This window comes from Mandrillus leucophaeus, unplaced genomic scaffold, assembly GCF_000951045.1.
Source record: "Mandrillus leucophaeus isolate KB7577 unplaced genomic scaffold, Mleu.le_1.0 Scaffold70, whole genome shotgun sequence".
NCBI classification, from domain to species: domain Eukaryota; kingdom Metazoa; phylum Chordata; class Mammalia; order Primates; family Cercopithecidae; genus Mandrillus; species Mandrillus leucophaeus.
In genome coordinates, this window is record NW_012107586.1 from 1,483,646 (window position 1) to 1,496,925 (window position 13,280).

The 13,280-nt window shown below is 52.7% G+C and overlaps 1 protein-coding gene across 1 annotated transcript in view; it reads left to right on the plus strand.

The window, feature by feature from the left end:
* The window catches only part of IGFBP2 (insulin-like growth factor binding protein 2, 36kDa), a gene marked incomplete at its 5' end in the record, with an annotated part of 31,705 nt that extends 24,173 nt beyond the window's left edge, over positions 1-7,532 (plus strand). Inside the window, 3 exons of the mRNA XM_011964566.1 lie at positions 3,634-3,863; positions 4,940-5,080; positions 7,035-7,532. Coding sequence (XP_011819956.1) covers positions 3,634-3,863; positions 4,940-5,080; positions 7,035-7,199 — 536 coding nt within the window. The remainder of the gene's footprint in view (positions 1-3,633; positions 3,864-4,939; positions 5,081-7,034) is intronic.
* Positions 7,533-13,280: the final 5,748 nt, after the last annotated feature.

Consider the following 13,280-nt stretch of genomic DNA (forward strand, 5'->3'; position numbering starts at 1 on the left):
CAGACTTCCAGAGCCCTTGTCTTCTCTAACACCCTCTGAATGCGGTATCCAGGTCTCCAGAAATCCTTCCTGCTGCTGTGGGCAGAAAGCTGGGTAGGGTGCAGTAAGCAGGGTGACGCCAAGGGTGATCTCAGCTACGAAGGGCTCGGGTGACGGCGAACTGGACGTTCCCACTTCATTTTATCTTTCTCATTTTGATCCTGAGTAGCTGAGATGGAGGCAAAGGGCTCTTCTCTATGTTCCGATGCAGGGGTTGAGCGTGGGAAGACTTTCTAGCTTCTTTGCTCTCCTCCTGTGTTTTTGGTGCCTAAAGAGGGGAGGGGCAGGGAGCCTGAGATGAGTGCGTGCGCTGCACGGGCGTCTGTGTGCTGCATTAGAGGTTAGTGTTGAGATGGAAAGTTGAGTGAACCTGACCTCTTCTGTTTGTTGTCCAGGTTTGTCTGATCTCAGACTTTCCCCGGCCTTTCTCTTTCACCCTTTTGTTCCTGACCTCTGGGGTCCATCTGAAGAGGGAAGGGGGGCTCTTCTCCATGGTTGCTCCCCCCAACACCACCCGTCTAGGAGGGTGTGGACCTGCTGGCACTGAATAAATCTGTACTGCACGATGGGGTGACTCAGTGTCCCTATTCTTGGGAACCTGGCAGGCAGCTGAGCAGGGGGACTCACTCAGCCTGCTTCTCTGGGCCCCTGGGTGTCTGCTGCTGTCCATGTGGAGGAGCACAGGGGGCAGGGCAGGATGGATGAGGAAAGCTGTGGGCTGGTGTCTGGGTCTGATTAGACATGGTGGGGCAGGACTTCAACCTAGCCTGGAGGTGCACGCTAAATCGGCCTTTTCCTGCTGGTGGTGCTGGGCTGCCGGGCTGCTGGAACAATTTAATCTCTGCTGGCTTCATTTATGCTACAACCCAGGCTCCCCAGAGCCCCTGTGGGAATCGCCATTCTAAATAAAAGAATTTTCCAGGTTTCAGAGGTTTTTTATACATTTAAATGTTTCGATTTTTTTTTCTGACGTTCAACAGTTTTGGATAAGTCTTTTAAAATGATGAATAGGTAGACTTTTAATTCCCTCGCCCTTTTGATGTCCCAAGATCATCGTCATCAACGTAATTCTTGTTTTGGGCTATAAGACACGGAAATCCCCAGGGGTCGTTGAGGGGTGTGGCATTCATTGTTTGCCACGCACAAAATGTACCCGGAGTTTGTGTGTTTTGTTTTCTTAGTGTTCTCTTTCCTCTCTGCCATTTGATCCCTCTTGCCACCGTCCACATGCATTCCTTCTTTGTCCCTTCCATTTTGTTGACTTTCTTCCGCGGCAGCCTTGGAAAGCAGACACCCAGAAGCCAGGCTTCCTGGAGCAGCGCTGTTGTGAACTGTCAAGGCTCTTCACGGGATGACTCTCCCCTCGGCTTGAGTGGAGAATGCCAACATTTAAACATGCGCAGCCATGGACACGGCTATGAGGATGTTCAGAGCTTACTTTCCTTGGTTTCCCTGTTCTCGGTTGGGTTCCATGCTGCTGAAGTAGTAGATAACTGGGGCATTCGTCATCACCAGTAGCGTAATAGCCACTAGCAACCTGCCTATAAAATTTCTGTGCTCCAAGTCGTTATTTATTTATTTATTTATTTATTTATTTATTTATTTATTTATTTATTTTTGAGCAGTGTCTTGCTCTATTGCCCAGGCTGGAGTACAATGGTGTGATCTCAGCTCACTGCAACCTCCACCTCCTGGGTTCAAGCGATTGTCCTGCCTCACCCTTCCGAGTAGCTGGGATTACAGATGTGCGCCACCATGCCCGGCTAATTTTTTTGTATTTTTAGCAGAGATGGGGTTTCACCATGTTGGCCAGGCTGGTCTTGAACTCCTGACCTCAAGTGATCCACCTGCCTCAGCCTCCCCAAGTGCTGGGATTACAGGTGTGAACCACCGCACCCGGCCTAAGTCGTCTTTTAACTGCTTTTCTTTCATCATAACTCTAAACAGCTCTTTGAAAAAAGAATTGTTATCATCCAGCAACCTACAGTTAAGAAAGTAGAGGCACAGAGAGCGTCTGTGCAGGGGAGAACATGTGCAGCTGGTATAGAAAATGGCAGAGCTGGGATTTAACCTGACTACACCCCTTTAGCCAGTGCTGCTACCCTGGGGACGGCGTGCTGGCTTCTAAAGGATGCTGCCGCACTGCAAGTGAAGACTGATTAGTTATCAGGCTCGGAGGGAGGGGAAGGGACGGGGCAAACCTCCATCAAATGCTCCATATGCCGGGGCCTATGCTGGACACGCCTTGACAGCAGGTGCTGCTGGAGTGCCAGCACCCGGTGCTGTCCCTGGCATGGAAGAGGTGCCCCCTCCTTTAGTTGGTGAGTGAGTTAATACCCTTGTATAGAATAGGAGTTATTCATTTGTGTTCTGAGGGCTGTAAGTTTTTGAAGATGCATTAATGGGGAAGAGAAAATGTGCAAGACTGGTTGAAAAACACCCCTCTGTACCCACCCAGATCTTGTTGGGACCTGCAGGAGAGCAGCTCTGGGTGGGATGGTCTGGGGCTATTTGCTGTATTCCAAGGGGCTGGGGCTGGGGCTGGGCGGTGTGAGGCCCTGCCCTTCTGGAGCTTGCCGGGGCTTGTCACCCGGTTACAGCTCTGCTGTGCGATTCAGATCCCCTCTGCCTCCCTTGGCTGGACGTGCGTCAGCCAGAGTGAGACCGTGGCAGGCTGGAGCTGCTTTCAAGGCCTCCTTCACCTGGGCTGTGCACACAAAAGGTTGAAGAAAGTCTAAGGGGACTTCATGGATGCTTCTTGGACAGACATCACGAAGCTTCGTGCCCTGCAGTAAGCTGAAGCTATGAAGTGGAAGGAGTCATAGTCCCTGTTCTTGGTGCTCTCAGTATAATGGGGTTGGGGTGGGCTGCATAGACAGACTTGGGAACGAGGGAACATCAGTGGGGCAGAGCTGCAGCCGCTTCGGAGCAGCACTATGGGACCTCAGGTGGGGCCAGGTGGGCAAATGCAAAGTGACAGCAGGGAGGGTGCTGGGACCAGGTTCTGGGTGGCGATGTGGCCTTCCACTTCTTTGCCATACACGCTGCAGCCCAGTGATGTCTGTGGCACAAGTTTTAAAAAAACTCAACTCATTGGTGCTCTTCCAGACCAAAAATGAAGAACTTTAAACTGGAGGTTATGGTGGGAGAATCTGGGGGGTCCCAAAAAGGACTTAAACCCATTCCATGGTCAGGACCTTTCGAATACATTCGTCCCTCTGTGCGCCTCTGTTCTGCCCCAGCCCTGTAAGAGGGTCCCTGTCATTCTTCTAGAGCCAGACAGCCTGAGTTCAAATCCTGAATCCATCACTTTTCAGATTTGTGATCTTGGTCAAGTAACTGACCTCTGTGAGCCTCAAATTCTCTGTCTCTGAAAGTTGGGGAGGGTGCTGGTGGTACCCACCTAAGAGTTAGGGTGAAGCTGAAATTGATCATCCGTGTAAATTGCTCAGCACGGGCCCTGACAGGCTATCAGCACTCATTAGCCGTGCGTTATCTCCACCCTCATCATCGTTACAGTCCAGGTGGCTCCCGGAGGGCACGTCTCTCTGGGAAACTGGACCTGGAGCTCTTCTTCCTTTCCTGTCTCGGCAGACAATGGCGATGACCACTCGGAAGGAGGCCTGGTGGAGAACCACGTGGACAGCACCATGAACATGTTGGGCGGGGGAGGCAGTGCAGGCCGGAAGCCCCTCAAGTCGGGTATGAAGGAGCTGGCTGTGTTCCGGGAGAAGGTCACTGAGCAGCACCGGCAGATGGGCAAGGGTGGCAAACATCACCTCGGCCTGGAGGAGCCCAAGAAGCTGCGACCGCCCCCTGCGAGGGTCAGTGAGGGTCAGGCCTGGTGGGAGGGGTGGGAGGACAAGGAAAGTGGGGTCTCAGCTGGAGGAGGGCATCCCAATAGGACCCTCGTCTGGTGTGACCTGTGGGCAAAGCACCTTTCTTTCCACAAACATAGTTGTGGAACATAGTGACCTTTGGGGCAATCAGTATCTCTGGCTGTGAAATAGACTGGACATGTGGTTTCTTGATGTTCTTTCCTTCTAAAACCTCCACATTTCTGTACGGTTTTGGAACATAGACAAAGAAAATGAATCCCAGAGATGAAGACAGAGTCCCTGAAACTTGCTTACTCTTTTTTTTTTCCCCCCTGAAATGGGGTCTCACTCTCTTGCCCCGGCTGGAGTATAGTGGTGCCATCACGCCTCACTGCTGCCTCCAACTCCTGGGCTCAAGTGATCCTCCTTCCTCAGCCTCCTGAGCAGCTGGGACTATAGGCATGTACCACCACACCTGGCCAATTTTGTATTTTTTTTTTTGTGGGAATGGGGGTCTCACTATGTTGTCCAGGCTGGTCTCAAACTCCTGGACTCAAGCAATCCTCCCACCTCGGCCTCCCAAAGCGCTGGGATTACAGGTGCCTGCCACTGCACCTGGCCTGAAACTCAGTCACTCTTGTTGCCATATGCTTCTCTCACTGAGCTACCTCCTCTCCTCTTTCCTTCCCAGTTCTGCCATCTTGGGTCCTGGCCCTGGTTGGTTTTATGGAAAGAAATGGAGCTTGGGCATGGGGTGGGGGCATAGAGACTCTGGAGACCGCCACTTGGATCGATATTTGGAGGTAGAGCCCGTTCTGACACATGAAAGCCACGGTCACAGAACAAGGAGAGGAGTGAACGTTCCCATCCATACAACTTTCTTTAGGGGCTGGGGTGGGGCACCCAGCATGGCAGGGAGATTCCCGGGCAGGCTGTCAGAAGTCCCTGTGCCCCCTGCTGGCTGTGCGACCATGGGAAAGTCCCCTCCCCGTGCAGCAGCTTCTCCCTGAGCTTGCGCCTGGCGCGTGCTTCGTGGGCCTGCTGTCCTCACTCTGGGCGTCTCCTGCTGTCTGTGTGCGCAGACTCCCTGCCAGCAGGAACTGGACCAGGTCCTGGAGCGGATCTCCACCATGCGCCTTCCGGATGAGCGGGGCCCTCTGGAGCACCTCTACTCCCTGCACATCCCCAACTGTGACAAGCATGGCCTGTACAACCTCAAACAGGTGAGTGTGGGGCCAGTCCAGGCCAGAGCGTCTCCTCCTCAGCCCTGGGCCCCAGATGTGGCTTGTTTCTGCCCCACCCGCCTATAATCCTCTGAGGTCTGAGCTGAGTGAGAGACTCAGACTCCTGTCACCATGGGAATTGGAGCTGCCAGGCCGGGGAGGGTGCGGCTTTTCTCCCTGCCTGCGACGGATCAGTTGCTGGCTCCACTCGCCCAACCACCCACCGGCCTCACTTGGAGTCTGGGTTAGGAGGAGGCTCTTGGAGAAGGGAAGTGGCTTAAACCAAGCATCTTAGCTTTGATCGGACATTGGCATCACCTGGAGCTCTTCCTGGGCCCGCCCCCAAATTGCCACGTGGTAGGTCAGGTTTGCAGCTCTAACAAGCCTCAGGTGAGGCTGATAATCTGAGAGCCACACTCTCACCATCATTGATTTCAACCATTGGCTGAGTTGCCTTCATGGTTTCGAAGTATCTCAGGGAATGAAGAGTCAGGGATGGAGAAATGCTGTTGGAAAGATTTTGAAAAGCCATCTAGAACAACACTGTAAATACATTGGAGAACATGAAGTTTAAGTAAACCGCTCAGGAGCCCTTCTCCCTCCTCTTTCCACCTTCTGTTCATACACAGTTTAAAAGTCAAGTGTGCATATGCAATATTTTCCCCGTAACATACTTTTCTTTTTCTTGTTTTTGAGATGGAGTCTTGCTCTTGTCTCCCAGGCTGGAGTGCAGTGGCGCTATCTCGGCTCACTGCAACCTCTGCCTGTCGTGTTCAAGCAATTCTCCTGCCTCAGCCTCCTGAGTAGCTGGGATCACAGGTGCCCACCACCACGCCTGGCTAATTTTTGTATTTTTAGTAGAAATGGGGTTTACCATGTTGATCAGGCTGGTCTTGAACTCCTAACCTCAGGTGATCTGCCCACCTCGACCTCCCAAAGTGCTGGGATTACAGGCATGAGCCGCCACACCTGGCTGGGCTTTGGGATTTAATAAAGCTACCCTGGTGGTTCTAATGGCAGTCTGGGCTGACCTAAAGTGTGAATGTGTGGAGCCAGAAGGTGGGAACAGGGCTCTGCTGATGGCCCAGGGGTCTCACCACTCCTCCACCCTCTTCACCATCCCGGCACCTTGACCCTCTAAATATTAGTTAGTATTAAAAGCTATTTGTGTACATGCCCTCTAAATGTAAGCCGCCTAACTCCATTTGGAGCTCAGAAGAAAAAAATCTCGATCACTTCTCATGGAAAACAGGCTGTCTGCTGCGTCTTTGGGTAACTAATGTGATTTGCAGGAGTAGTTAGCTTATGCATAAAACAGAGACCTTGGAGTGGGAATGCCTGGGGAATACCTGGCTTCCATCTCAGCTATGCTTCTTACCAGCTGTGTGACCTTGGGCAAGTTGCTTAGCCTATCTGTGCTTCAGTTTTATCATCTGTAAACCAGGGATAATGATGGCATCTAATTCACAAAGTGGTTGTGAGGATTAAATGACTGTATTTGTTAGAAACTGAACAAGCGCTGTGTCTTTGCTCACTCAGTGCCTGGCACACACTGATTTTGATCGCAACATGAGGGTTTGCACCTTACAGTGTGACTAAGCTTCAGCAGGCTGGGTTCCCTCCACTGGATAGGACCTCCCTTGAGACTGGGGACTGAGTCTTTTCGTCTTCGGGCGTCCTGAATGGCCTTGCTAATCAGAGGGGTCCCTGGGCGGGCAGCGTCAGCGCCACGTTGGAGCTCGCTAGCCATGCAGAATTTCCAGCCCTCCAGGGACCTCCTGAATGGGAATCTGCATTTCATCAAGGTTCCCTGGCGCATATTTGAGGTTGCGAAGCTCCACCCAGCAGCGCGTGGGTAGCTGCAAGGGGTGGCTGCTCAGTGGATGCCGGGTTGAGGGAGGGAAGGAAAATTGCTGGATGCGGGCTCCTCCACGCTCTTCTCCTTTCTCCCCAGTGCAAGATGTCTCTGAACGGGCAGCGTGGGGAGTGCTGGTGTGTGAACCCCAACACCGGGAAGCTGATCCAGGGAGCCCCCACCATCCGGGGGGACCCTGAGTGTCATCTCTTCTACAATGAGCAGCAGGAGGCCCGCGGGGTGCACACCCAGCGGATGCAGTAGATCGCTGCCAGCCGGTGCCTGGCGCCCCCGCCCCCACCCCTCTCCAACACCGGCAGAAAACGGAGAGTGCTTGGGTGGTGGGTGCTGGAGGATTTTCCAGTTCTGACACACGTATTTATATTTGGAAAGAGACCAGCACCGAGCTCGGCACCTCCCCGGCCTCTCTCTTCCCAGCTGCAGATGCCACACCTGCTCCTTCTTGCTTTCCCCGGGGGAGGAAGGGGGTTGTGGTGGGGGAGCTGCTGGGGTACAGGTTTGGGGAGGGGGAAGAGAAATTTTTATTTTTGAACCCCTGTGTCCCTTTTGCATAAGATTAAAGGAAGGAAAAGTAAAGTGTGTGTCTTTTGCTTGAGTCTTTGGGGTCTTCCATGGAGAGATGCGGAGCCTGGCCTAGGTTGGCCTACCCACCAGCGTCCAGCTTTGCCCCTGGCTCCTAGGAAAATGGGAAAGGCCCCGTCTCCGTTTCCCATTCATGAAATGGCAATAAGAAATAATGGGAACCTCCTGAATCCAGATCAAACCCTCCAGTGCAGCCTTAGGACTCTCAGGTGAGGCTTCTGTCCCCGTGCAGCCCGTGCCTGGCACTTTACAGGGGCAGCATGAGTCATGGGGTGGGGGTCGGGGAGACGTGGAGCGTGGGTCCAGCTTCCTCCCTCCCACATTCAGATAACACTGCAGTGGGAGATAAGGAACAGGAAACGTTGGGATTGGGGTTGTCTGGCCCCTGAAATAAAGGAAACTCCCTCCTGCCCAGGGTGAGACATTTCTGTTCAGCCCCCAAAGAAAGGGAGTTGGGCTGTGGTTAACTGGCTTACTCATAAAGATGACACCACTGAGAATTCAGGCGACCAAATGATTTGCTCTCCAGACCAGCAAATATCAATTGAAACAAAGTGCTGTGATTTGTCAAGGTGTGCAGGCTGAGAGACTGTGGAAGGAGACAGAATGCGTTCTGTTTCCTTAGCAGAGTTCCACATCAGAGCTCACCTACCTCTGCCACTCTGTTCTTCTGGCCTCTCAACTCCAGTGAATTCCAGGGGTCTTATGCACCCCCACCCCTGCCTTTGTGACGCGCCATGGGGGGAGAAAGCTCAGCATTCGAGGCCCACAGTCCCTGCCCCCTAACCTTCCTCAGCACGTGGTCCAGGGCCTGGCCTCTCCTGTCACTCCCCTCTCCTGTGGCTGGAGTCTGAGCCCTTCCCACAGAGGAGGGGCTCCCCAGGGGCCTGGCCCAATCCATTACCTTCCAGACCTTCCATCTGGTGAGTGTGGGGAGGCGGAGGGATGGCGGGCCCTTTACCAGGTGTGACATAAGTGTAGCTGGAATGCAAGACAGCTTTCGGAAATGGCACAAGATGAGCTTTCTTGGAGTGCGGGAAAACCAGATCCCCAAGAATAGATGGAGTCCTGCCAGGAGGGTGTGTTCTAGGCTGCCCCGGGCCAAGGCCAGCACTTGGCCACTGCCCCAAAAGTATTCATTCAGTGGATCCTTGTGCATCCATGAAACAGGCACTATTGTTAGTTACACTTTACAGATGAGGAAAGGGTCCCCAGAAGTGCCCAAACTCTCCTGCCCTGGGTCTGGGGACCCCTAACTCCAGCGCGTGGCACCCACCCACCCCTGAATTATACAAGTCCTGTGGGTGGAAGCAGGTGGGACGCTTGGAGAGGGCCTAGAGGGCTCTGGGCACTGGATGGACCTGGGGCCTGAAGCTCAGCAGTCCCTGCGTGGGGTCTGACTGGCTTTCATTCAGCGCATGCGTGTTGCAGCTGGCCCTTCCCCCCGGTCCTCTCAGTTGCTGCAAAGAGCAGTCAGCACCGCGGCTGCTGTCCCCGGGTGGAGCTGCTATCCCTGGGTGGAGCAGCCCGTGCCTGCTCTCCTGGGAAGCCTGGTGTTTCTCAATCTTGGTGAACATTTGACTCGACGGGGGCACTTAAACAAAAACAAAAACTCATGCCAGTACCTCAGCTTTAGACATTCTGATGTAATGGTCTGCCACGGAGCCCAGGCAGGTTCTTTTTCCTTCCTTAGGTTCCATGGTGATTGTGGACCAGGGATAAGGCAAGAAGAATGCCGTAGTCAGGACACCTGGGCTTGGATCCTTTCCCACCACTTCGTTTTCCATCGCCTGGGGCTATGCCATCCACCTTCTCGCATCTGTCTGTTGGGGATGTTATCAGCCTCAAATAACAGGGTGGTATCAGTGTGAGACTAGATGTGAAGGTGCTTTGAAAACTATAGGACTGTATAAAATGGGAGGGGTTACTATGGGACCATTGTTGGGTCAGCTGTTTGCCAGACCTCACGCCCCAGGGTTGCCACCTTGTCCCTTCTTTGAACTTTTGCAGAGGGCTTCTGAGGATGCCACAGCCTCCTTGCCCATTTCCCCTCCATTACCGTAAGTGCTCTTGTACCCAACCCTCTGAAGAGGTAGCTTTTATGGGTGAGTGGGTGAGCAGCACCTCTGCTGTGGCTCTAGCTGCAGGAACCACACTAACTGATGCGCAGTGCGAGCTAGAAACCTTTGCCGAGAGGAAGCATCATTGCATCCATGTGGGAAGATGGCTGGCTGGGCGGTGATCTTGCAGATGTCAGGCACATCTGCCTCTTTAAAAGTTAAGCAAACACCGGGGCTATACTGCCACTGTGTGGCAGCTTGTGGAACTGCAGCTGAGCATACATCTGGCCTTGGAGAGTCTGTGGCATTGAAGAGGAGTGGTCCAGAAAGAGTCAGCTGGAGACCTTGTTACTACTGGCCCTATCCCAGACCCCCTGAGTTAGAAGCTCGGGGAGGAGCCTGGGAGTCTGCATTGAAACTTGCTTCCTGTGTGGTTCTTATGGAGAACTGGTTGACTTCATTTATAGGATCCAGGGCAAAATAAAAATATGGAGTCTCTTATTCAGAAATTACTAAGAATGTGAAGACAGAAATAGCAGAACATTAAACCAAGCGCCAGCCCTGTGTGACTGCACAGGTCATGCCCATGGGGCTACCCCTCTTCTTATGCCCTCTATATTTGGACAGTCACCACTGTCGTCCCTGAATCTGTTCGATGTGTCCTGAATACTAGCTACATAATAAGATGTGGTGGTTAAAAGTGTGACCGTGGAGGTGAGGTGGTCTTTGAACAGAATTGGACTCTCTTGAGTTATGTGCTTTTGGAGATATTTCTAATCTCTGTGAATCTCATTTACTTCCTCTTTAAATATTGGGATAGTTTCTATCTCAAAGATTGGCTTTGAGAATATAAAATCATTTCTGTCACATGGTAAGTGCTGCCTAAATATAGCTCTCGGCCTGGCATGGTGGCTTACACCTGTAATCCCAGCACTTTGGGAGGCCAAGGCGGGTGCATCACCTGAGGTCAGGAGTTCAAGACCATCCTGGCCAACATGATGAAACCCCGTCTCTACTAAACACACACACACACACACACACACACACATACACACATTAGCCGGATGCGGTGGCGGGCACCTTTAGTCCCAGCTACTTGGGAGGCTGAGGCAGGAGAATCACTTGAACCTGGGAGGTGGAGGTTGCAGTGAGCTGAGATTGCACCACTGCACTCCAGCCTAGGCAACAGAGTGAGACTGTATTACACACACACACACACACACACACACACACACACACACACACACAGTAGCTCTCACTGTATCCCGGGCTCAGTGTTAGGATGTCAGGCTATGAAGATGATGGAGATGAAGAAGATTACGGCCTTTGTCCTGAAGGACTGAGATTCTTGTGGAAGGAAACAGCCCTGAAACCCAGAGATGGCCCTCCATGGATGGCGGTACCCCTCCAGCAGGGGATGTCGGGCAGTTAGGAGGAATAGTTAAGTCTGGTGTCAGGGAAGGTGTCTCAGAGAGGGTGAAGGCAGAGTTGGAAGGAAGAAACTGAGATTGGGGAGAGGAGCGGGAGGACGTGTGTGCATCACACATGCATGTGTGTGCAGGTGTGGGTGTTGGGGGCTGGGGTTCAGACAGAGGGAGCAGCATGTGCAGAGACTTTATCTTATTTTCATGTCTGTATTTATTTATTTTTAGAGACAGGGTCTTACTCTGTTGCACAGGCTAGAGTGCAGTGGCATGGTCATAGCCCACTGCAGCTTTGAGCTCCTGGGCTTAAGCAATCCTCCTACCTACCTCATCCTCCCAAGTAGCTAGCACTATAGGTATGCACCACCATGCCTGGCTAATTTTTATTTTGTAGAGACAGGGGGTCTCACTATGTTGCCCAGGCTGGTCTCGAACTCCTGGGTTCAAGTGATCCTCCCACTTTGGCCTCCTAAAATGCTGGGATTACAGGAGTGCACCACCATGCCTGGCCTGCAAAACCTTCAAGTCATGACTGAACGATGAACGATGACCCTGGACACCAGCACATGGCTGGGGATACGTGTGGTGAAGGGAGGCGGCAGGTGGAAGAGAAGCGAGAGGAAGAGGAAGCCAGGGCACATCAGGAACGACTTGGGGTGTGTTGCTGAGGGATTTGAACTCTGGACCAAAAGTTAAGTACCGAGAAAGGAAGTTAGGCAGAGGATGGGCATGATTGGATTGGTGTTTAGAAAGTGAACTGGGCCGGGCACAGTGGCTCATGCCTATAATCCCAGCACTTTGGGAGGCCGAGAAGGGTGGATCACTTGAGGTCAGGAGTTCAAGACCAGCCTGACCAACATGGTGAAACCCCATCTCTACTAAAAGTGCAAAATTAGCTGGGCATGGTGGCACTTGCCTGTAATCCCAGCTACTTGGGAGGCTGAGGCAGGAGAATTGCTTGAACCCGGGAGGCGGAGGTTGCTGTGAACTGAGATTGCGCCATGGCACCCCAGTGCAAAACTCCATCTCAAAAAAAGAAAAAAAAAAAAGAAAGTGAACTGCAACTGTGATGTCCAGCGTGGAGGACAAGACATGGAGTGGGAGTGGGTGGAACATTCCTGCAGGAGGAATTGCAAGGATCCAGGGGAGAAGTTAGCATGATTTGAATGAATCAGGGCCAGGGAGATGGAGAGAAGGGCTGAGGGTGAGGGTGGTCTGTGAGGTCACTGATTCCTGGCACCTGGTGGCTTATCGGATGGAAGGGGTAAATGAGGAGGCAGGACTGAGGCCGGAGGTTGGGCTTGGACAGCTCGGTGGATGCAGTGTCGTTCTCTGAGACAGCAAATAGGAGGAGGAGGAAGAACGGGGAAGAAGAGGAGGGGGCTAAAGAAGAATTAAGAGAAGGAAGAGGGATGGCTTAGTGGGGAAGATGATGAGTTCAAATTGTGTTGTTACTGAACTTCTACTTTGTAAGGCATATGATAAAATGATAAGAGAGGCCAAGTGCCTGAGCTTACAGGATGAGTTCAACATGGAACAAATTGTATTTGAGTTGCTTGAGGGACACTGGGTGGAGAAGACACCCCTGACTTTCCCTCGTTCTCATCTGATGTCAATTCTTGAGCAGGTCCATCAGTTCTGTCTGCAGGCCATGGTTCATCTCTATTCCCTCCCCCTTTCCTCTGTCACCAACACAGGGGAGATGGGATGGTTGATGGGTTGGAGGCCGACCAGCAGGTGGGGAGCGCACAGGAAGCGGCTGTCTTTGGGAATAGAGGAGGACTGGCAGGGGAGGAGACAAGAGTGCGGTGGGTGGTTTTGTGGGTAGCTTTGTAGGGGTTGGGATAGGGAGACGGGAAGGTTCTCACCTGCTGGCCTTGGTTTTCTCTGATAGGGAGAAGGTAAGGGTGTTTGCTAGGAATGAGGGAAGGTGGTACAATGCATTGGAGAAATGAGGGCAAAGTGGGGGAAATAATCCGATTGGGGCCCCTAATAGGTTTCCCAGGCAGGATGTGGGGTCCTCTGAGCCTGGGGATTCTGGGGGGATGTCAGCTCACCCAATAGTGTTACTCTTCCCTGCGGGGCTCAGCAGTGCCATGTAGGAGGGACAGTGCCGACCCGACAGGGCTGAGGTGCTGCAGGGCAGGGGAGCCCAAGACAAGCTGACACCAAGCGTGGAGCTGTGGGCTTCGGTCTCCTTAGGCAAAGCAGCAGAGCTAGAGAGAGCTGATGGATTGAAAACTCAAGCAGGGGCGAGC